General features: G+C 45.6%; 1 protein-coding gene across 3 annotated transcripts in view; it reads left to right on the top strand.

The window, feature by feature from the left end:
- Positions 1-23576, top strand: part of CCDC85A (coiled-coil domain containing 85A) — a 70446-nt gene extending 46870 nt beyond the window's left edge. The window contains exons 3-5 of one of the 3 annotated variants that reach the window (XM_030945506.1): positions 6578-6654; positions 15879-15998; positions 21585-23576. In XM_030945506.1, the coding sequence (XP_030801366.1) occupies positions 6578-6654; positions 15879-15998; positions 21585-21674 (287 nt within the window). In that variant the 3' untranslated portion in view covers positions 21675-23576. The remainder of the gene's footprint in view (positions 1-6577; positions 6655-15878; positions 15999-21584) is intronic. The other 2 variants (XM_030945507.1, XM_030945508.1) reach the window with 2 other exon arrangements.
- Positions 23577-24175: the final 599 nt, after the last annotated feature.

Genomic DNA, 24175 nt, shown 5'->3' with positions numbered 1-24175 from the left:
TTAGGTGCTCCTGTGGTTGAATCCTTTATTCTCCATGCAAGGTTTTTAAACCTTTTTTAAAGCTTTTTTTTTAGTTTCTTTTTTTTCCAGGTGAATTCAACTGGAAATTTTGTTGCACTTAAAGCTAAAGGTGCAACAAAACCTCCTAAGCCTAAATCAGTAACGTTCTTAAGTGGAAGCCAACATTACATTTCTGGTAAGTTGTGTCACAGGCAGCATTTGGGTGACCTGGGGCATTCCTTGGTGATCTGGGGAAGAAGGAAAGCCTTGGGAAAGCTTCACCAGGGGGGTGTGTGTGCACAGTCAGCCCAGACCTGCTCACTGAACTGCCTGATCCACAGTGGCACCTAAATCCAGGCAAATGTAACCACTTTGGAATCTGAGTCAGACTCCATCACTGAATTGGTAAAGGCATGGCAAGGGCTGCCTTAAATAAGGAGAGTATGCTTTCTTCTAATAAATAGTTAATCTGTGATTAAAAGCTGCTGCACCTGAGAAAACACACTATTTTTTGTGTGAAATCTGAATAAAATTCTCAGATTGCAGAGATAAGGTAATTAGCACCTGCCTGTGTGTAATGTGTGCTGAGAAGGGGAAACATGGCACACAATGCCTGAGAAGTGGCAGGGCTGCCACTGCACCCTGGATATTTTAACCAGCATGTGCCAGCTTTTCCCTTTGCTAGGATGCAGTTTTGACACACTTGGTGAACTAGCTCAGCTTAGTTAATGATATTTTTAATTACTGGGAGAAGTCAAGAATTGCTGGATCCATAATCAGGAGGAATCTGAGCTTGGGGCTGGAGAATTCCAGACAACAGCAAGACTGAGAAATGCAAACCCTGTCTTAGTGCCATGGTGCTCACTGTCCCAAAACTTCCTGAGAATATGTGCCTTTGTCATAAATAGCTCCTAAGCATTCTGTTGAGCTTAATAAAATCCTGCCTTGGGCAGATGTCTGTCTTTCTTTCTACATGGTAGCACTAATCCCAGCGTGGCAGCACTGTGGGGGAATTGGGCTGCACAAGGAGTTCTCCAGCACTTCCTCAGTCAGGGATGTTATGTAAGATGTGCAACCCTAATAGAAAATCACAGGAGACAGGGCTAAAAATGACCTTGGGAGGTCTTCTGATCCTGCCCTGGGGAGGTGGACACTGCCAGCACTGAGTGCAAGGGGTGTGAATTGCTGAGTGTAAATCCAGCAGTGCCATTTTATTTTTTTATATCCAAGCAAGGTAGCTGAAAGGGGATGGATTGCAGTGATAGCTTGTCTCAGTCATGAATGTTAATATTGAGGCAATTAAATCAGATGACTAGGAATTCTAGGACAGGGAGATGGTTTGCATGTCATTGAATCTGCTCCCAGTTAGCAGAGAAACCCTTTCCTAAATGTGTGGAGCTACCAGGCAGTTACAGGAGGGTTTAGAGCACCCCTTGCACAACCTTGGTTTTTATTTCCCATTTATGGAAAGATTATTTAATTGTCACTGCAGTGTGCTGGGTGTGGATTAGAATGACCAAAATCTGATTTGATGTGCAATTATTAAATTCCTGCCAGCACACTGCAGGAGTCTCAAAGGTATTTTCCAACCTAGTTAATTCTGTGGTTCTGGAAGAGCAGCGTAACAAATGCAGTTTGTTGAAGTTGGATGTACCTCAGCCAAACCCTTGTTGCCACACATCCAAGTATTCCTACACCCAACATGCTGAATCCTTTGCCCAGGTGAATTGTTGGCAGTTTCCCTCATTTATACCCTGAATGTTTAAAAATGTGCTTTGGGATGTGGCTCCCAGGGATTCTGGAGACCTCCTTTAGAAACATGAGTACCAGAGCAGGAAGAGCTGCTGGTAACAGAACCCAGGTGAATTTTGCATTATCACCAAATTGTGTTTTTCCTTTTTTTGGCCATGAGGATGTTTGGACTGTCTCAGAGCAGCCTCCTGTCCAGCTCTTGGGTCTCCCTTTCTGTCTTTCCCTCAATTATTCCTCTCTTGGTTAAAATCCCTTCCACCTGCCATACTGAGCTTGTTACTCCAGCTCCTATGAACAAGCAGAAAAGTTGGTTGAACCTCTGGGTTTTTGCCTTTTTTGGGGTTCTCATCCCTTTTCCAGGAATTTAATAATTGTGTAGAGGATCTCAGACTTTAAAATGTTCTCCAGTGCAGTCCCACAGCTGCCTGTGAGTTGTAAGCCTCCAAAAAAACCAAAAAAAAACAAAACAACCAAAACAAACCCAGAAAGAAAAAGGAAAATATCAGAATTTAACATGACATCCTCCCCCATTCTAAAACAGCAGAGGATAATCTGGCTTAAAAAATATTATGAATTCCTTGCTAGACTGAGACCAGGCACAGTCATATAAAAATGGATAAATCCAATGCACAAATATGCCTTTGGCAGCAATGGAAGTGTCTGATAAAGTTTGACATAACCCCAAAATATCTCCTTGCTTCAAGAGTGTGGATGTCAAAAGAAAAAGAGATCAGCTACGTAAATATTGATGTTCTCTTACAACATGTTAGAGTGACAGATGTGGAGAGAGGGTGAATTGTCACTGAATTTCCCTAACAGCAAGATATTTCTGTGTCTCTAATAGTTCAGAAAATAGTTTTATTTCAGCCCTGGAATGAAGAACCACCTTGATCATGTTCTCAGTGGTGTTAAGAGCACAGGAAGCTCAAGGAGGGAAGCTCATTTAGTGGTAACCTATTCCTGAGAATGGGAATTTTTCCAAATTGTGACATCCTTAGCAATGCCTCACAAAGGGAGATGGGAAGGAGTGGAAATCTTGTAAACAAGGGGCCCACAGGGGTTGAATCTGGCAGTAATGACATGAGCCAGTGACTGACTGACCTGTTTGCACAGGATGCTCCAGAGCAGAAAAGATGGACCATACAGGTCTTCTCATAAACACTTTTGGTGCAACTTTTGTTTGGTTGGGTCTTTTTTTTTTAAAGTTTTAAAGTTTGGTGACTGTGTTTCACTTTCACTGTGTTTTCAATTTCTCTGTCTGCTGTGTCCTTGACTGACTTTTCTGCTCATTTTTCCTCTAAGCTGATAAAATCCCAGCATAAATATATTAACAGATCCTGAAATATATATGTGTCTAGTCTGTGTGTCAAGAAGACTCACATACATTAGGATTTGCTTGCTCAAGCTTTTGGTAGATGACCTAATTTTCCCTTTTAATCAGATTACAAGAGAGATTTAAGTAACTGTTTCACACTTTAGGAGGGTTAAGAGGCACAGAGATTCCAGACCACATCCTCAGCTGGCATTGGGAAGTTGAGAACTGAGGCAGAGTTGTGTGATTTGAAGCAGCAGGGATCTGTGCTCTGGACTCCCAACAGACAAGTGAAGGAATAAAACTAATAAGAGGCAGATATTGCCAAGAGGTGTGTGTTATCTGAGGAGATAAGGAATGCTCAGCCAGGAAATCCCAGAAGGCCTGGTGTGGTGGTGTTCACAGGGGTCTTGGGATGAGGGAAGATATGAGGATCTGACTCCATGTTTCAGAAGGCTTGATTTATTATTTTATGATATATATTATATTAAAACTATACTAAAATAATAGAAGAAAGGATTTCATCAGAAGGCTAGCTAAGAATAGAAAAAGAAGGAATGACAACAAAGGCTTGTGTCTCGGACAGAGTCCGAGCCAGCTGGACTGTGATTGGCCATTAATTAGAAACAACCACATGAGACCAATCACAGATGCACCTGTTGCATTCCACAGCAGCAGATAACCATTGCTTACATTTTGTTCCTGAGGCCTCTCAGCTTCTCAGGAGAAAAAATCCTAAGGAAAGAATTTTTCATAAAATGTGTCTGTGTCAGCCTGGAGCTGAAGAGAATCCAGAGGGGAGGGAACTGGTGGGAAGCTGGACTGGAGCATGAAGTCCAAACCCACACTGACGCAGCAGTGAACCTGTAACCAAGGAATTTAGGGCTGGCCAGTGCCAGAGGGAGCTCCTGGTCCAGCCCTCTGACATAATGAGTGCTCAGGAGCCATCTCACATGGAAAACAGCAGAGGGGAGGGTTGGGATGTGCTGGGGGCTGTTGCCTGTGCTAATATGATGTGAGGGAGCTCCTGCAGCCCTTCCCAGGAGTGCCTGTGCTGGGAAGGAGCTGATTTGGTGGGAGGGTCCCTGTCGTTGGCAGTTAATTGAATGAGCTGTTCATCTCCTAAGTGCTCATCTGAGCCGGGCTCAGCAGCTCTCCAGAGATGCACCCATCACTAACTATGAAAATCCTCAGGCAGCAGAGCCTGCAGAACCTCAGATTACCTCTTCCTCTTTTATTGCACAAGGCTATTTTTAATCCAGTGCCTGGCTGGGCATTAATCATCTTTGACAAATTACTCTTTGTTGTCTTCATGTTGTGTAAATTCCCATGCATATTTTAGCCTATTGCAGTCTTGTAAGAGCAGTAAGTGACACCTTATTTCCCTTATTTTACGGGCAGGCTGCAGCAGTGTTGAGCTATCAGAGGCAATTCATGCCCAAATTCATCTGTCAATTTAAACCAGTGAACAGCTGTGCTGTCAATGCAGCTTTGAAGGGCTGTATCAGCCATCAGCAGCGCCCTGATACCCATGGATTCCATACCATCAATCATCAATTTTGCTAATTACATGGCAATGTGAGTACAAATGTGTGATGGGAATTGACATCTCATAGGGAGTTGAGTGGCTCACTGAGTCAGGAATGAGTACCTGCAGAATTCCACCTACATACAAAGAGGTGCAGGAGTCACAGCAGTTTTTCTGCACCTTTTTTCTTACACTTGAGTGCTGCATTCCTAGACATGTCTCTCTCTTAGATCCAGGACTTTGAGAGCAGCACTTGTAAGTGACCCGAGAAATGTCTGATGGCAAAGCTCATGGGTGCTTTTAGTGCCGGATCAGGGATCTCCTCTTCTTATGTCAGGCTCTTGGGAGCAGACTGGGAGTGCCTCATGTTCTTCACAAGGCCCCAAAGGTTGCCCTTGTGGAGGTCAGTGAGTGCCTGGTGAGCAGAGCAAGCAGGGTTTGCTCTCTGTGCAGTCCTGAGGGCAGAGCAGGGCAGTGGGAGTGTGTCCCTGGGGCAGAGGAGGACACGCCAGGAGCTGCTCTGTGCCCTGGCTGGTCCTGCTGTCAACCAGCTGGGGACCTCCCAGGTCCTGGGGACACACAGCTGCTTCCAGCCCAGCCCCAGCTGTGGCAGCACAGCCTGGTGGAGCCCAGGAGCTGCTGTGCTGCTGGGGAGGCTGTGTGTGCCCCAGAGCCCCGGGAGGGTGTGAGGGGTGCCTCTGACCCCTCTGCCTGCACAGCACCCTCTGCTCTCCCTGGGCTCTGCAGTGCTGAGCCAGTGGGATAGTGCATTATCCATGTGGGATGGTGCATTATCCATGTGGGACGGTGCATTATCCACGTGGGTTAGTGCATTATTCCATGTGGGACGGTGCATTGTCTCATGTGGGACGGTGCATTGTCCATGTGGGACAGTGCATTATCCATGTGGGTTAGTGCATTGTTCCATGTGGGATGGTGCATTATCCATGTGGGACGGTGCATTATCCATGTGGGTTAGTGCATTATTCCATGTGGGATAGTGCATTATCCATGTGGGATAGTGCATTGTCCATGTGGGACAGTGCATTATCCATGTGGGACGGTGCATTATCCATGTGGGATGGTGCATTGTCCATGTGGGATAGTGCATTGTCCATGTCATTATATGGGGGCGGTGCATTGTCCATGTGGGGTGCATTGTCCATTGTGAGTCCATGTCATGGATGGTGCATTGTCCATGTGGGATGGTGCATTGTCCATGTGGGATAGTGCATTGTCTGTGTGGGATGGTGCATTGTCCATGTGGAGCGTTTCCAGGTGGGGATGGGTTGGAAAACTCAAGCAAGTGTTGTCTTTCTGTGAGATTCCTTGGTAGAGTAAAAGCAGGGTGACCCCAACAAAGGCAAGAAAATGACAAGGACTACATCTTATCAGAAGGCAGATTAATTACTCTATTATTCTATATTATATTAAACCATATTACACTGAATCTGCCAAGCACTCAACTCAACTCAACTGCCCAGAATCTTGTGGCTGTCAGCCAACAGTCCCACCACACACATGGATTCATTTTGTCAATGAATCAAAACACTCACACCAGAATCCAGTTACCAATTCCCTTCAGGTAAACAATCCTGCACAATGCATTCCACTTGTGAACAACAAGGGGAGCAGCAACTGAGATAAATTGTTTTTTCTTTCCCTGAGGTTCAGAGAATGTGAATCCTAGAAATAGCCTTGGGAAGTTGTGCCTTGCTTTTCTCTGTGAAGAAAAATGCAGCTACACCTTGGGTCTGAGAAAAGACCACCGTAAGGTGCAGAATCACAAGCAGCAAGGAATTGATCAGTTCCAGGGTCAGTGGTGTTTGCTCTGCCCTGGGAGGAGCAGAGTGGGATGTTCCATGGATATTTGAGAGAGGCAGTCTGCTGTGAGTACAAGTGAGAGTGTGGCGCAGGCTCTGGCACTGGTGAACACGAGCAGATCTCTGTGGATAATACGAGTTTTTTTCTGTTTGATTTTTTAGAATCAACCTTGTCCTATGTTAGGCAGCTGGAGGCCAGAGTAAGACAGCTGGAGGAGGAAAATCGGATGCTGCCCCAGGTGGGTGCCAGCCCCGCGGGAGTGCCGGGCTGCAGAGGGACCAGCAGCCCTGTCCTTCCTGCCTTTCCACACTCACACACCCAGAGGCTCTCACATCTGTTTGCTCATCCTGCTGTGTTCCACTAGGGGGTTCATTTAAGGCTCTGACAATGCTTTCATTAATTATTTTTCCTTTGCAGGCTTTGATACTTTGTTAAGAAAAATTTCCTGGAAACTGCTGCTTCTAATTAATTAATTAATCAATTAATGGGTTGGGAATCACAGTGAACTGACCCTTTGCATTCTGGTTTTATTCCAAGGGGTTCTTGTTAAAATATCAACTACTTTTCATAGTTAACCAAAATATTTTGCTCTAAAAGTACAAACATTATAAGTGATAATTGGGTTATATTATTTTTAATACTTGAAGGACTATATTAGCTACATTAATGCAAGGCTGAAATGCAATTGAATAAAGAAGCAAATATGATCTTAAAGGTTTTCCTAACATGTTTCTAAGAATGAAAAATTTGAAAGTCTGGTACAAATGAATCAAAGACACTTGTAATATTCATATATGCACATACTTACTAGAATGTATTTCTATTCTATTTCATTAAATAATCCTTAGAAAAATCCATCAGGTTGTCAAATGAAGTTGCCCACTGGAAAAGAAAAGAAGTTGGATTTTGTTTAAATTGAACACTGGTCTTTGGTCTGACGAAGAAAAGTGCATTTTGTTGAACTTAGTGCCATTGTCTGACTGTAAAATCCAAGGTAACAGTGATGCAGTAAGAAGTAAAATCCACTGGCTCAGATTTATTGCCCTTTTCCTAAAGCAGATTTTAGGTAAAGTGTGGTGGCTTTTCCCCTCACCTTTCATGTGACTGTTGGAAGGGCCTCTACAGCTCTTTGCTTGGTGACCTTGGGCACTTTGCTTCTCTCTACCCTAATTTTTGGATCTGGAAAAGAAAGGACAGCAAGAAATACCTGCTCATTAACGTGTAAACAGTTTTCAGTAGGAAAGACAAAGGTTGATCCTCAGTGAAAATGAATATTATTTTCTTTTCAAGAATGGTTTTCAGGGCAAATGTTAACAAACCCACCCAAAAATACTGTGTGGTTTGTCTTGGGTCTGGAACAACACTGGGAGATAAATTGTGCAGAACATTCTTCATGGGCCAAATCTTTAAAAGTGTCTGTTGTGTTTAATGTTTGATTTGTCTGGGTCTGAGGTGCTGAGGCTGAACCCACAAAAATCATTCCCAAATCTGACCGAAGCCTGGAACACCCACCCTGTGTGCATTGGGTTCAGTGAAAATACCTTGGCTGGAGTGCCAAACCAGAGAAAAGTCCCTGTAAAAACAGCCTGGCACCTAAGCCTGAGGCTGTTGCAAAAACCATTGAAACGAAATATGCTGAGGGTAGGGTTTAAAAGGGAAGAGTGAGGCAAGCAAGCCTGGAAACTACTTTTTGTTTTCAAATAGCCGGGTCAGTTTGTCTCATGTGTGGTTTTGTTGGCACAAGGGTCTGTGGTAGAGTTCTGAATAATCTCCTCATATCTCTGAGTACTTCATTCTAAGACTTAATGAGTGGCAAGAGTTCACATTTCCTGGCATATTTTACTCTTCCTCCTGGTTGAAGTCATGGCTTTGGGGAGAGGAAGGAAGTGTGGACACCGAGCTGATTCTAACTTTGCTCTCATCACCTCGGTGTTGCCTCTGCCTGAGTTTGTTTTGGGGTTTGTTATTCCTGTGGGTCCCACCCAGAACGTGCTCACCTCAGTGTGATCAGGCCCTGTCACAAAGACAAGGATGCAGGATGGAAATGCATAAACTCCTGGCACTGGTTTGATCCCATTTAATGGGAGGAATGGGAGTTTGTTGGGCATGAAGCCAAGCCAAATGCTTTTGACAAATAAACTGAAAATCTAGAACAAGCTCCACAACCGATGAAGGTTTTTGGCACAGCTACAGTGTCCTGCCTTAAAACTTCAGGACTGCTTCCATGAGAGATGACTTTTGCTTTTTGGATAGTTCCTCTCTGATGGGGTGCTGGAGCACTGGGAAGGTTTGGGAATTGCAGGATTGCACTTAGGAGAGAGGTGAGAACTCACAGCCGTGAGTGTGACACCTCTGCTGTCTCTGCTGAAGAGCCCTGGCCTTGTCTCAGGCTTTATTCTCTCCTCCTGCCACACTTTTCTTCTTTTTCCTCTCTGCTTTCAATATCCTTTCTTCTCCCCCTTTTCTGCTTATGTGCCACTCACAGAAATGCACTGACACGTTTGTCGACACCTCTCCAGACAAATCATTCTGTTCCTCTGTCACTTAGATGTGGTTCTTTTCCAATTTCTTTTGCTTTGCTTGTCTCCCTCCATATGTATTAGTTTTCTTTTCAAAACCCCACAGACCTCCAATGTAAAGGTTTTATTAATATTTAGTGTCAAGGGCATTTCCAAAGCAAATGGTTTTAAGTGCTGCCACCACTGTTCAAATGGAACCTGAGTTTCAGCTCACTGTGCTGTACCAAAGGGCTGCTTTGTCAGGGGAATTGCAGTACCACCACTGAGTCAACATTTTAGTTAGGTCAGGTAATAGAAAAGGTATAAAAATGGGAATATTCACTTAAGCCTGTTAATGTCTCTTGCTGTGCTGCACAGTTGTTGAGAAGGTGGCTCAGAGCATAGGAGGAGGTTTCAGAGTTACAAAGAGTTGTAGGTTGCAGGTTTGGTGAGAGCTGTTCTTTTGCTGTCGTTGTTCTGTTTTCCTTCTCTCCAATAACAAGATATGATCCAGACCCTTTCAGTTTCTGGCCACAAACAGGACTTTTGAGCAAGAAAGCAGATCCTTCCCAAGATTTATGGCACACAGCTGGCTCTTCTGCTGGGAATGCCAGACTGTGCTGAGGGGTGAGCAGCTTGCACTGGTGCTCCTCAAACACTGCTGTGGGCAAGGCTGTGTACCAGCAGGGCCTGGGGGCTGCAGGCCTTGGGCAGGAACGTTTTTGGTTTGCTGGATGGAGTTCAGGCCAGAGCAGTTCCCCGTGGGGCTGAGGCAGGAGCAGCACATGGGCTCTGGCAGTGCCTTCTGCTGACTCAAAGCACACCTGGAACTTCAGCACCGCTGGGATCAGACTGTGCAGCTGCTGTGGAAAAGGGAAAATGCAGCATCAGCAGTGCTCTAACCACCTACAGTGTGCTGACCCTGGCTGCAGGCCAGGTGCCCACCAAAGCTGCTCCATCGCTCCCTTCCTCAGCTGGCCAGGGGGAGAAAACACAGCAGGAGGCTCATGGGTTGAGATAAGGACAGGGACAGGTCACTGCCCTGTTACTGTCATGGGCAGAACAGACTTGGCCTGGAGAGTTTAATCATTACCACTCTAATCAGAGCAGGATAATGAGGAATAGAAACTAAATATTAAAACACCTTCCCCTCACCCCTCCCTTCTGCCCTGGCTGAACTTTACTCCTGATTTTCTCTATCTCCTCCCCATCAGCAGTGCAGGGTGGACAGGGCATTTTTTCCTCCTTAAATATGGATCTAATGTGCACCGAGCTGCAGGGCTGGGAACTGGGAAGTCATCCCTAAAGCCTCCCCATTACTAAAACCCTAAATCTTCCCCTACCACTCAAACCTTGTCACACCAGGACATAACACCTATGCTGCTGCAATGAAGATGCTCAGAGATAATTAATAAAACATGAAGGGATCAAAGATTGGATTTGGATCCCAGCTGAAGCTCCCTGGGCTTTGACAGCCCTGCTATGTCAGGGAGTGACTTCAGAGGCCTGGAAAGAGGAGTGTCCTCCCAGGCTTGCTGTGGTGCATGACTGCTCCCTGTGCCTTGTGCTGGGGGAAGCCAGAGCAGGATCTGGCATCCACACGTCAATTAGCTGAAGATATCCCTGAGTTTTTGTAGGGATGGTATTTCAGGGCTGATCAGCTCAGCTGAAATGCTCTGGCAATGTGGACATCTGTCATACAGTGACAGTGAATGCATTTGCAATAGACAAACTTGGCAAGTCACCCAATTTAAATTGCTTCACTTCTTATTTGTTTCATGGGAGGAGGAGGAGGAGACTTTTCCCCTTCCAGCTCTTTGTCCTTGTAATTCAGCTTTCCCTTTCAGTGAAGGGGAGGGAAAGCATTGCCAGGGTGCTGCAAAATGCCAGTGGGGCTGGAGCTGGGCTGCAGGGAGTGAGCTCCTGGCTGCCACAGCACAGGAGCAGGAGCCACTGCTGGTGCTGGGCTGAACTGGAGCCCTTCTGCTCCCTCTCACCTGGGCTCTGCTGCCTCTGTTTCCTCATTCTTGCCTTTCCAAGGCTTCTGGTGCTTTTCCATCTCTTTTTGCTGTATTTCTCTCACTTGCACTGTTGCTTCAGACCCTTTTTGGGGGGTTTGCATCCTTGTTAGTCCATTCCAGTCCTGGTCTGTTAAACTGGGAAATGGCAGGCATGACTCTTAGGCCCTCATTAGTTTATTTTTAACCTCTTCTAACATTTCCATTTCCTTCTTTCTTCCCCCTTCCATTAGATTATCACATTTTACTTCAACCCATTTCCAAATCTTTCCAAAACCTTTCGCTGAGGTCTGTGGTTTTTATTTTCCCTTTTCATGATATTTTGTAATTACGAATCTAATTAGAAGATGGGAATTGTTTGGTTAATGGTTTTTTCCTAAAATCACTCACAGTCCCATAGTGTTTGTCTCCTGCATTCCTTAGCATGCAGAATAGGGAATCCTTCAACCAAAATGTAATTAAAAGCCATTGAACAAACTGATGTTCCCTAATCATGTCATCAAATATTTGCTGAAAGAAAGTGAATCAAGAGCACCCACCCACCCAGTTCCTTCATGTGCCCCCATCCCCAGTGTAAATGAACAGGCCATTCATAAAGGGCTCCAGTTCCCAGTGCTGAGGTTCTGGGCAGAGCCTTTATCTCAGGGTCCATTGTGCTTGACAGGGGAGGGCTGGAAGACAAGATCTCGTGAGCTTCAAGCTACCAAGACACAAATTCAAGAAAAACTTGGTGTGCAGCTGTCAGAGGACAGACAGTGCTTTTTTCCAGTTATAACTCTGAAAGTCTGGAATTACTTTGTCCTCAGGATTTTTTAGTAGACTCTACAGAATCTTCTAGATTTTACATGTGTGGCCTCCAAGGTTTGGAACTGCCACAGCCCATGGAGGTTTTTCTCTTGCCTGTTCTTTATCAAAGGAGGTTTCTGAAGGGCCTGCTGGAAATGGCTGTTTCTGAGGGAGTGAAGCCAGCAATGGTTTTGGCCACTCAAAGATCTGAGTGTGCCTCCAAGCCACTGTGAGAGTGTGTGGATTTTGGCAGCAGGTTCCTGCTGAGGTCTTTGAGGACAGGTGAAAAAGTGCAGCATTTGAAGATTATGTATTTTAATTGACAGGAATGTTCCCCAAAAAAAGGTCACTCTTTTCTTTAGTGTGTTATTAATCCAGCAGAACAACACTCTGCAGTTATTGCTTTCTGGTTTTCCTTTCTCCTGCCTCTTTGAAACAAGCTGACAAACACAGTCTGTGTTTGCTTTGAGCTGTACAGGGAAATTGAGGGCTGGAGAAATCAGGGAAAAAAGCTTTGGAAATCAGGTAGTGATTGAACTGGTGTGGCAGCTACCCAGCAGGAAGGATCTGTTCCCAGTAAAGCACTTGCCTCTGGGATAAGAGGCTGCTGCACAATGAGGTAGGGCTTGGATGGTGAGTGCACAGAGCAGTGCCCAGCAGGCAGGAAGCTCCTGCTCTCTTGGAAGCTGTGATGAGGTGGCTGTGAGTGTCCTTGGGGCAGCCATGGACTCCTTTTCCCTTCCTGCCTCTCCCTGCGTGCCAGGCACCTCTGGAGGGGCTGGCACATGGACTGAGCTGGACACTGGGCTGGGCACTACAGTGGCTTTCATTCATGACTGTCCTTCTCAACAATGCAGATTGAAAAAATGAAGCTTTCTACTGACTTAAGTAGAAAAGCTCATGATTAATTCTCTCCATCACAAAATCCCCTGTTTTACACAGGGGTCTTTATTCTGACCCTGACCAGGGTACAGTGCAGGGTTTGTGGGAAAATGGCCTGAGTAGTAACATTTTGCAGTCAGTGTGAGTGAAATGCTGAATTTCCCTTCATCTGGGCTTTTTGTTAGGTGATATTACAGGGCTGAGTCAGATTTCCTGTTCTTTCTATTCACTAGAGTCACGTTTTGGCATTAGATATTTTGTAGATTTACTTTTAACAGCAAATGGATCTGTGCATTCAGGGATCCTGATCCTTGTGGGAAGCCATACACAGGATGTGGTGTGGGTTTTACCTGCTCTCTGCAGTGGGATGACCTGCACACAGATCCCTGTAGGCTCAGGAGAGGCACAAGGGCTGGCCAGGACCTGTAGGGAAGGCTGGTTGTGTGGCATGAGCAAAAAAATCAATTATTTCTCAGGTGCTGATGTTGTGCAGCGCTGTTTGTTCACAATTACTCCAGATTTTTGTGTTTATAGAGCTTTCAGCACTACAGAGCTGTGACTCCATCCCTCCTGTCTGATTTGGATCCACTTTCACAGTTTGTTAGTGGATAAGAAATGGAAAGATCTGTCACAGGGATTATGCTTCCAGTGGCTCAGTGCAGGTGCTGAGTGCAGCTAGGGAGGAGGAGGAGGAGGAGGGAGAGGAAGGGAGCAGATTTCTCTTCCCATCCTTGAGATCCTGCTCAGGATCCAGTTGTACCCAGGGCTGGGCAGTGACAGGGGCTCAGTGCAAGGACACCAAGGGCAGGTTTTAGTGGATCCCTGCTCCTCCTGGGAGGCAGCAGCTGTGCCAGAGGCTCTGCAGACCTCAGGTCCTTGTCCCCTAAGTGCCTTTTCCTCCTGCTTTGCTTCCCTGCCTCAGGAACTCCTGACAGCAGAGCTGGAGTGCTCCAGCTCACAGGGGCCATGCTCAGGCTGGGCATCCCCATCACCCCTGGAAAAAACTTCCTCAAGGGAGGCAGAAGCTTTGCTGCCTCAGTGGAGTGGCCTCACCTGCCATGAGAAATCCCTGAGCTGGGGAAAGGCCTTCAGGGCTGCAAAATCTGCCTCACTTTCTAAAGAAAACTTATGTCTCTTATCAAGGACAGAGGGAGGAAGGAGAAGGATGTCCACGGGGGAAATACTAATTTTCAGTCTCCTACCAACATGTGCAGGCTGCTTGAAGCGTTGTGTTCACAAATTTCTCTTTCTCATGAAAGGAGACAAAAATGTGCTACATATGGCAGGGAAGAGGCTGTGGAACACAACTGCCTGGAGGAAGGCTTGAACTCTGAGAGCAGCACCACTTGCAGGAGCTTTGGGTTTTATTGTGTTCAGGAGGCTTTACATGTGTAGTCTGTACTCATTTTCTCTGCATTTTAATGGCAATATTTCTATTTTCATTCAAAACTGACTAAAATCTTTGCTGCCTTTGGAGTTAGTAAAGAAACAGAATCCTTTTACTGGTAAAAGCTCCAAAGCTGACAGACTGAATTTATCCTAACCCAATCTGCTTTATTACCCCTTTTCCTTCAACTTTCATTTCCTTTCTCAAAGTACAGCATTAAGTCTGGCCAGTCACTAACAGATCTATAAATCCTTCCCAAAGCAAAGTAAGTCCTAAAACCTCTCCATGCCTCACAGCAAACTGCTGCTGTCCCTGCTGGGGAGGGTTGCAGGATGCTGCTGCTGTCAGCCTGGTTAGCAGATCCATTAGTGCCCACTCTATTGGGTTACATGGATCCTGTGCTTGGCAGGAGGACAGGTTTGTCTAGGAAATGAGGTTTCAGATTCAGGCTTAATGTACCTTTTCTATGGCTTTAGCATATGCAGCATTCTGGGGTTTGGTGGTTTTTAAAGATATTTAATTTTTTTAGGGTTTTTAAAAAAAGATGTGAGGTCCAGTCCAGATGACTGTGGGGATGGAGTTGATGTGTTGGGTGGCTGGGAGGGTTCTCTCTGCCCCTTGGCACTGCTCTGAGCCTGCACTATGGCTTACAGTGACCTTAGCATATCCCAAGAGCACAGGAACTTGCTTTGCACTGGGTTACTTTCCAATGAATTTTCGGGCAGGCTGGATCTGTGAAATTCAACCTCGTGTCTTTGCTCTGTGCCCTTTCTCTCCCACACCCACCTTCATCTTTTCCTATTGTTTAGATTAGAGACCCCCCAAAGCTCTGCCCTGTGCTGTGTGCTTGCTCAGCAGGGCAAATGACTGCACTGGGGGCACCGATCCTCAGCAGAGGCTCTTTCCACTGTCATTATTTTTCCTTCAGAAACGCATTTCCCACACATTCCAGCAGGAATTACTGCTACATTATTTCTTAATGTTTCCTATGGTGTTTGGTACTCTTTAAGGGAGGAAATTTCCATCCCCCGCTCTGAACCGTTTTGCTTCTTTGTAGTTCTCAATTTTTTTTTTTTTTTTTTGCCCAAAGTTGTGTGTGAGGGATGAGAGGGAAGGGCAGGGCGGGCTGGGAGCAGCTCGGGCGCGGGGCTGGGGCGGGCCCTGCGGCTGCAGCGCTCCCACCGCTGCCCACGGATGCTGCAGGGGTATTTTTAGCACTCCTCCAGAGCTGCCTGCTTGCTCAGGTTACCTCACTCCAGGAGATGCTTTACATCCTGCAAAGTTGGAGCTGACTGGGCTGGAAGAGTTTAGGTAGCTTGCATTTTTTTAGCAGTGTCCTGAAGGGCCCTTCCAGGTGTCCACTGGGAGGACAAAGCCTCCGAGGTTGTCGCTGCTGGGGACAAGTTGACATCCTGGAGGAGCTGGAGGCAGGGAAGGAGGGAGCTGGCAGTCTGGAGCTCCTGACTCCTTCCCTGGTCAGCTCGTGTTGCAAACCTCGCAGCAACGTTCCAAAATATGAGTTCTGTCGAAGGAACAACCTCCAGAATTATGGAGATAAAATTAGACCTTCTAAAAACCTTACACTGAGGTTGAAATTATCTCTCTAAACTTTGTAGCACTTCTGTGAGGTGATGTACACACATAAGAAATTTTGTTACTATGTCCTGATTTTCCAGGGAGATGCCCTTGAGGGCCGCAGAGTGCCAAGCAGTGCCACCCACACTGCCTCAACAGCCCTTGGTTACTGTGGCACAGAAAGAGGGGGGCTTTAGAGTAACACACACCTTCAGCACTTCTCAGCCTTTTGCAAAAGAGCAATAAATGACTGACATCTGTTTTAATCAGTGACCAAGCCTTTTGTGTATTAAAGAGTGTTTAATTTCTTGCGAAGGATGCCCTTAGGATGCCAGGAGGGGCGGAGGGGAGTCACTGCTCTGCAAACGAGCCAGCCAACGTCACTGGACATGGCTCAGCCTCTCAGCAGTCTGACTCAGTGGTAAATGCTCTGAAGGTAACGCTGCTCCTCTGGTACAGTCCATGCAAAACGTCCTGTCTGTCCCTCAACACGTGTGTATTGTCCTGACAACATCCCCGTGGGCACCACCGGGATGTTGCTGTCATCAGTGGGGTTGTTTTTGTTTGTCACTCATTGCATCTGTGGACTGTGTGTTTCCTGGGCAGGGTCCAGCCCTCTCAGCCGTGTTGGTTCCAGCTGTAGCTGCTCTCCATGTTACATTTGTAGTTTTTCTTTGAGGCTGGAAGTGGTGTTTTGCTGAATAAGGAAGTCTTTCATTGTTTCATGTTTGTGCTCCAGTGGAATACGAGGGATTCCTGTAACCTGTACAGAGAGAAAGACTTTAATGCAGAGATAAAGCCAAGGCACACAGTATATTTGTGTTACAAATAGCAAAGACCACAATCCCAAGGTCAGTGCTGAAACTCCCTTGGGAACAGATGTGTTTTACCCTGAAGTCAGGGCTGCATTGCAAAGGCCTGTGTGGCATTGATACACAGCAGTTGACACAAATACCCAGAGGGGTAAAGTTTCAAGTTCTCCCTTCTGTCAGCACTAAAACTGTTGCAATTAATGAAACTTAGAAAGTGTTAAAGATGTCCAAGGTTTATGGGGTGACCTGAGACAAGAAGTGACTGAGTTCACTGTCCCACTGCAGCACAGGCACCAGTGGTGTCTGTGTTCCTCTGTAAGGGAATAAAACTGAGGGAGAGCTGAGCAGAGTGAGGACTGTGTATTCCTCTCTCCCAGTGCTGGCTCAGTCGTGGTTGTTTGGGGCTTTGGGCCTTCTCTTCTCTCCTGTGCTTCACTCATTTCTAACCTAATTTAGGTTCATTGGGTGTTATTCCCCACCTATACAGGTGTTGCAGGGACATACGTGGATGGGGAGGTTTGTCCTCCTTCTAGGAGGGACTTCTGCACACATTTGCTCTGGTTTTGAGCTCAGCAGAGCTGTTGACTTACTTGGACATCCGAGTTCGTGCACAGGGTGATTGTGCCCCTCAGGCCGGTGACATTGGCTTCACCTCGGTGGAGCCTGAGGAAATGGGTTTATGCAAGTGAACCGAGCACAGATGACAGCAATCAGATCCCTTCCTGTACCACAGCCCTGGTAGATCCCTTCCTGTACCACAATCCTGGGTAGATCCCTTCCTGTACCACAGTCCTGGGTAGATCCCTTCCTGTACCACAGCCCCCGGGCACTGCAGCGCTCCCCTGCAGCCACCTCGCCTGTTTTGCTGGCATCCCGAGGGGAGAGGCAGCGGGGAGTGCCCCAAGAGGGCACCGTTCTCACTCTTGTGAAACATTCCCAGCTCCAAGGAGTGCCTGGTTCAGAGTGCTCCAGGTCCTCTCTGCATCTTCCATGTATTTCACCTGCTGCTGCCGAGAAAATAAAGCTACGCTGGGTAATTTTGTTGAGAGATCATGTGTCATTATGGAAAAAAGCCTTTTGTAGTTCTCTTAAAACCCCCCTTGGCAAAGGCTCTTCCCTGAAGAGAGCATTTAACAAGGTGCTTTTGACAACCTGTAATAGCAGCTGGTCTGTGTAAGTGAAATATTGGAACAACAGCTGATGCTTTGCTTGCTGAAACGGATTGATAAGAAATACACAGAGTTTAGTTCAATATGATGTGAAAGCTGAGCTGGGAGTTCACTAGGAGGTAGTGCAGCAATTGATATAAATGAAGTGTTGTGTCCAAATGGAGAGTGAGCTGTCAGCTCACAGACTGCCCGACTTCCCCATCCCCAGTCAGGGAGCAGACCCTGCTGTTTCCCAGGGGGCACACCGGGGTTTGGTCCCTCCTTTCTGGAGAATGCACACTCTGCAGGATCAGGTGCAGGAGGAAGAACAAGCCAGCACCAAGAGCCTGATTTTCAGTACTAATTTGGCAACTTGGAATCCCTGCAACAAAGAAATAGTCTGTGTTATAAAACCTCATTCTTAGAGTAATCCACTTGTGCACAGCAAGAAACCTAAAGAGCAGGAGTGTGTTTTAAAAGGATATTTCCATTAGAAAACAGAGGAGGGAGTTGTTAAAATACTGCTGTTGTCTTCCTGGCTTTGAAAAAAAATAAAAAAATATTTTAAAAATTGCCTGGACTCTCCTTCTGGTGGAGGAAGTGGGGAACAGGAGCAGAGCTTTGGCATGCAGCTGGTTGGCCAAGGCTCTTCCATGAGCTGCTGGAAGAAGAAGTTGCCACGTTTGTGTCCCCATGCCTGGGCCACTTGTATCTGACCAAACTGCCTGTGGTGCTCCACACAGATTTGCTTTGCACTGAGACAGCTGGGAAAATGTGCAGGGTAAGTTTAAGGTGTTTAATTTTACATTCCATATTGAGCCTGGAAACACCTGAAGATGCAGAGTAATCTTTGTTTAAATGCTGACAGTACGCCCTTGAAGATTTTATATGGAAATTAAGTCAATTACTGTTTCTGTAATGCAATTGCTGTTTCATTAGGAACACTGTAGTGTTAACATGTGGGTTAGTATTGATCAGAAAAATCTATGTGCATAATATATCTGGGATAAAGTAGTGTATGACTCAGCTGACCTGAATTTATCCTTCATAAGAATAAAACTTGGCAAGTGTGATGAAGCCTGACAGCCTCAGTTTCCCCACCTGAACAATGGTCCTTTTGTATTTTTCTGCCTGTGATATTCCTTCACAATTTATGGCTAAATTGTTTCTAAGTTATACATATTTAATAGCAATCCATAAAAATTCTTGTGATGTAAGTAATGCCACTTCCAAAATGCTCAATTTGACATTATCACTTTCTTTGTGTAAATCTCAAATATATACTTGTATCCCACCTTGTCCCTTTGTTCCCCAGCCATTCAAAGCTCTGCTGCTGGCATTGAAATGCTCCCTTTTCCTCTGACTCTGATAATCTGTGCCTGATTTGACTATTGATATATTATTATACTTTTTAAATAGTTGGTTATTTCCTTTCTGGTTTTGTCTTCTCTTCCACCCACCCAGTCCATATTAAAAGCACAGGGGATTTGTGATGAACTAATTATAATGTTTCTTTTCTTTTGCATTCTCCTTGCAGTTGCTGCCAGGCTGTAACTCAGTGTTTAGCTGCAGCCTGATGCACTGTGGGTGTTTCACAGGAAACATTTGCCATGGCATCCTTTTGCCTGTGAAAACAGTGGAATGATGACAAGTTTCACTTTGAGCTCCAGAATTTTGATGTGTGGTGTTGACTGGTACCAAAATGCAATCTGGTACCAAAATATTGCAAAATGCAAATATGGATGTGTAATTCATGCTGTAGGAATTTTGTGGTGGTTTGTGATAGTGCTGCTATTTTATTAAGATAACAGAGGTGGGAATTCTCTCCTCAGGGTGTGCAAATGGAATTGGGGCCTCCTCATCAATGATGTTTTTGGGAATGGTTTTGCTTTGCATTTATAAGCTGGTAGTGCCTTTTGAGAATGCAGCCACATGGGGCAGCAGGTTTGGAGGTAGTTCATGGGGTATTAGAGAGCATGGGGGTAATTCCAAAGCACAGGAATGTCTGGAGGGGTGTTATTCCTGATTTTTCTCAGCTTACTGGGAAGTTTAGTTTGTAATTCACTTGGGAAGGGAGGCCAAGGGAAGGTGGGATACACCAGTTGGGGTTAGGGGTGTAGCTGGGCAGGAGGGCTCAGGGAGCTGAGAATTCCAGGGGTATTTCCTGCTGCTCGTGGGGTCCCACAGGGCTGGAATGCTGCTGCACATGTAATGGCTCCCCCTGCAGTTGGGTGCAGGTTCATGCCTGGCTTCCAGGGACATTCCTGCATCCTGGCACTGCTGTGTTGGAAGGAAGCAGAAAAGGAATTTCCATGGCTGCATCATGAACCTCACAGCTGTCCTTTAGCTGAGGTTTCTGCTGAAATTTGGAATTATTTTGAGTGACATTTTGACCCCAACTTGTGCTTGGCACATGGGCTCTCTTGTATGGGTTTGTCCCTTCCTAGCAATCAGGGGTCACTCATTCAGTTGGGACAAAGGACTTTGGGAGGAATCACCCACTGGGTTATTACTGTGTCAGCATGAGCTGCATGGTAAATATTGTCTTAATGTTTATTGAGAAGAAAAATTGTTGAAAGTTGTGGATAGCTGCAATGTGCCTTCTCACAAAAGCTGTCCAGGAGATCTTCCTCTTTGCTGGTATTAAGTTAGGAAAATCAGGAACCAGAGGTTGGAAAGAATGGTCAGATCCAGCCTGGCTGTGCCACAGACACCCAGTTTGGGAGGTGTCACTGAACCCCCATTTTTCATGCTCTCACCACTGCAGTGTTTCACTGCACAGCAAGTGTGCCTAAAGCACACACGTTTTTTATGATGGTGACTTGGGATTTCTGGCTGCAAGATTTTGTCATATGGCAAATTTGCAGGGTTTGGGTCATGCCCACCCATTGGAATTAAAGACAGTTCCCTTTAAAGACTTGACTTTTCTTAGCCCTGTGCTTTAGCACTGTAGCCATTTTGCTTCCAGTCTGAAATATTTCTGGTTTTCCTGCTTACACTCAGGTTTTCTGCAGCAAAGGCTCAGAGAAACTGGGTTATTTTCCCATCTCTTGCACAGAATCACAGTAGGACCTTGGGTTTGTTCTGCCTTTGCTCATCAGCTACAGGAACTACCTTTTCAGGATGTCACCTTCCCAGGATCCAGCTCCTTTGTTTTTATTCAGTGCCAGCTAATGCAGAGTCTGTTCACTGCTGGACTTTAGGCACTGGTAAAATACAAATAATGAATTATGACAATGGAAAACAGCTTTTACCTTTCTTGACAGTCTTATTGCTGTTGTCCTGGAGATTAGTGGGTGATTTAATAGCAGTTACAAAAAAAAATCTGAAATTGTGATATCATTGATAGGAATCACCATTCTTGTCTCTATTGGTCCCTGAGAGGCCTGGGGACATGACACAAGCTACTGTTCTTGTGCTCCTATCCCATCAACCTTTCTATAAATCATTATAAAATACTTCCCTGAGCGTTGGGGGGTGTCACTTCTCTGCCTTTTTAATTGCAGCACTGTAACATGGGTGTTAAGCAAAGTGTAGCACAGTGAGTGCAGGAACAATTCCTCTGACCTCAAGGAAGAGCTAGTGGAGTAAACACTTGTAATGCCTTGCCTGATTTTAAGAGAACAAGTAAACCCTTGGAAAGAGAGAACTGCTCTGTGGTTTTTAAACTGGAGACGTTTAGACACCTCTGGATGGATCTTTGTGCTTCTGAATCACAAGCAAGAGATGTGGTTGGGAAAATAGTTGGACAGAGTTTCTGTTGAGGTCTGCAAACACCCTCAGTCTTGTGTGTGGAGCGTAAAGTATCCCAGTGATGCACGTGCCAGTTCACGTGTCCCTGTTTTTAGTCATTTTTAGCTGGCAGCATGTGCTTTCTGTGTTCAGAAGCAATGTTGTGTCCCTTGAGAGACAGTCTCTGCTCCTGTTGTGTGTCCCTGCCCTGTGTCCCAGCTGTGCTGCATGGTGTGTGTGCCGAGCTGTGGCATTCCAGATGCATGTCCATAGGAACAGCAGTGCTCCTTCAGTGGGAATAATGAGTTCTCTTTCCATCCCTCCCTCTAGGTTGTGTGGAGGAAACTTGGAGATGCTGCAGGGTCGTGCCCTGGAATTAGACAGCACTTGTCAGGAAATCAGTACAAAGGACCCATGTAAGAGGCCCTGAGCACATCCTCTCTCTGAAGAGCACGGCCTGAACCGCCCAGGAGAGGGGAAGCACCGCCTGTGTCCGCCGCAATCCCCAGCTGACCACGGGGGTCTGCACTGCAAGAGACTGCTGGGAAGGGGGGGCATTCTGCACAGGGGCCTGCCAGGGAGCTGTGTGGCAGTGTCCCCCAATCCTGCTGTTCCAATAGCCCAGCTAACGAAGCTCTGCGCCCTCACTGCAACACTCCACCCTTAGAAGCGCTGAGGTATTGCCATCCTAACCAAAAGATATTTGGGATTCTGCAGGCGTTACGCGAAATAAGTTTTATTTTGGTTAGTTACAGTGAATCTCTGATAGGTCTGAACGAGTTTTCCACTGGATTTAAGAGAGGTTTTTCAGCAGACTGGAGAGACACTGATAAACTGTGCCTTTGGTCTCCGCAGGTTTGAGGAAGTCGCTTCTTAGTAACTCACACTTCAGTCTGTAAAGGATCCGTTAATGGTGCTTAGGCAATTTCCAGGTGATTTTTTTGCTTTGGTAGAATACCTGCCTTTGGAGGTGCTAAAAGACCATAAAGTCCTAACCAGCCGGTAGTGTAGCATAACTACAGTACTTGTAGTGATCCACAATTTCTTTCTAAATGAAAGTCAAGATAGCTTTCTTTTCGATTCACTTTAATGCACATCTTCTGAAGAGGTGTAAGGTGTTTAATGAATGGCCCTTTAATGAACAGAATACTTAGGCATCATTATTACAGGTCTCAAGTCAGGATTTCCATTAGAATTTATTTTGGAAATTATATTCCAATTGTCAGGATGCTAATTTCTACTGTTTAATTTAGAGACATGCTGGTTTGTTTAACTAGAGCCTACAAGGATCTAAAAGATTGCACTGCATTATGAAAAAAAGCTTTTCTTGCCACTGTAGCGTTCTTTCAAAGAAAAAGGTTTTATTATCCTCAGAGCATGCCTTTCATTATTATGAGGCAGAAAGCTCTTGTTCAGATTGCCTGAGATTTGACCAGACGGCGCCCTAGATGTGCTTAGTTTATTTTTATCTCCGTGTATGATCCTAGTTGTGTGTACTGAATTACAACGATAGATATTTTGTGTATATCTTAAAGCAATGATAGTTTCATGTATGAATGTGCAACAGGCTTGTGACTGAATGCTGTTGCTTAACTTTTTACCATAGCTGAGTATCAAAAAGACTAATAAAAATTAATTAAAAAAAAATAGGAATGCAACAATTCCTGGGTTTCTGGTTTGTTCTTGGTTACTGAGATTTGAGCCAAAGTCAGAACCTCTGTTTTTCTGAGCTTGGACTGTATCCGTGGGCTATTTGCAGTGAAATGTAGCTCTGTTGCTGTACAATCTTTTGTTATATAGGAGTATGATGTAAATCTGCTATCTGTCTTCAGAAAAAGTGTGTTCATTTGCAGCAGTAATTCTGTTGGTTTCTGTTGTTATTTTCACTTGGTACCATTCAATGTAAGGCCTCTGATCCAGCATTGCTTTCGTGGGAAAACTCCCTTTCACTGCTTCTCCTTGAGTTGGAAGTGCAGAATCCAGCCTTCTGTTTTGAACCATTTTCCTCCTGCGTGGTTTCTGATATAACCCCAGCCCAGCCAGCGATCTGTTCTCTTCCCAGGTTGTTTTCTCCCCTATATTGTTTGCAGAGTTCAATTTCAATTGTTGTATTCCTATCTCTGTATGTATGAACAGCTGTATCACCTGTACTTGTGCCTGCACTCTGGGTGTGCAGGGGCCAAGCGAGGGACACTGGTCTTTTGACACTACACTTGTGTAAATTTTGATACTGTATTAAAACTATTTTTTTACAGTTCTGCATACGATGGGGTATCAAGTATTGTGTTCATCTTAGCAATGGTAATAAATTATAGAATCCCACCTTTGTTTTCTCTCCTTTACTGACTGAAGCTCTGAGCTGCTTGGGCTTACAGGCAGGAGCCATTGAAAATGATTCTTGCTTGGTTAAGAAATTAGCAGCACACTGTGCATTTTTCTTCATTTTTTTGCTAGGTGTCTTTAAAAAAGTCCCAGCAATGTGAAGTTGCTTCTCTGGTTTCTGCTAAACAAGGAACAGCTGTGGGTAATTGTGCAGGGGGCTTGTGACCAGGTGCAACTTGTTCAGTCCTCAGCTGTGCTGTGTTTGCAGCCCCAGGACAGTTGGGCTGCTTCTTTCTTCCTGCCCTCCTCACAGAGCAGTTTTGGAGTGCAGACAGGAGAATCTGGAGCTCCTGGAGTCTTCTTGTTCAGGTAAGGGGTGCTGGTGGGGTCGGCAGTGTCCTGTAGTGTGTTGGTGGCCTCGTGTGTCACCACATCCCTGTCACAGGATGGGCTTGTGTGGGCCATGGGAAAGGGCTGGCTCTTAGTGCAGAGCAGAGAACTTTCGCTAAATTTTCTGGAGAAAGGAGATACTTAGTACAATCAATATCTCTGAGCTAACAAATCCTATGGGAATTCCTTAAAATGCACCTTCCTAAGAG

Source organism: Camarhynchus parvulus, chromosome 3, assembly GCF_901933205.1.
Source record: "Camarhynchus parvulus chromosome 3, STF_HiC, whole genome shotgun sequence".
In the NCBI taxonomy this organism is placed as follows: Eukaryota; Metazoa; Chordata; class Aves; order Passeriformes; family Thraupidae; genus Camarhynchus; species Camarhynchus parvulus.
The sequence above is the reverse complement of the archived record's forward strand: the minus strand, read 5'-3'. Positions and strand labels throughout refer to the sequence as shown.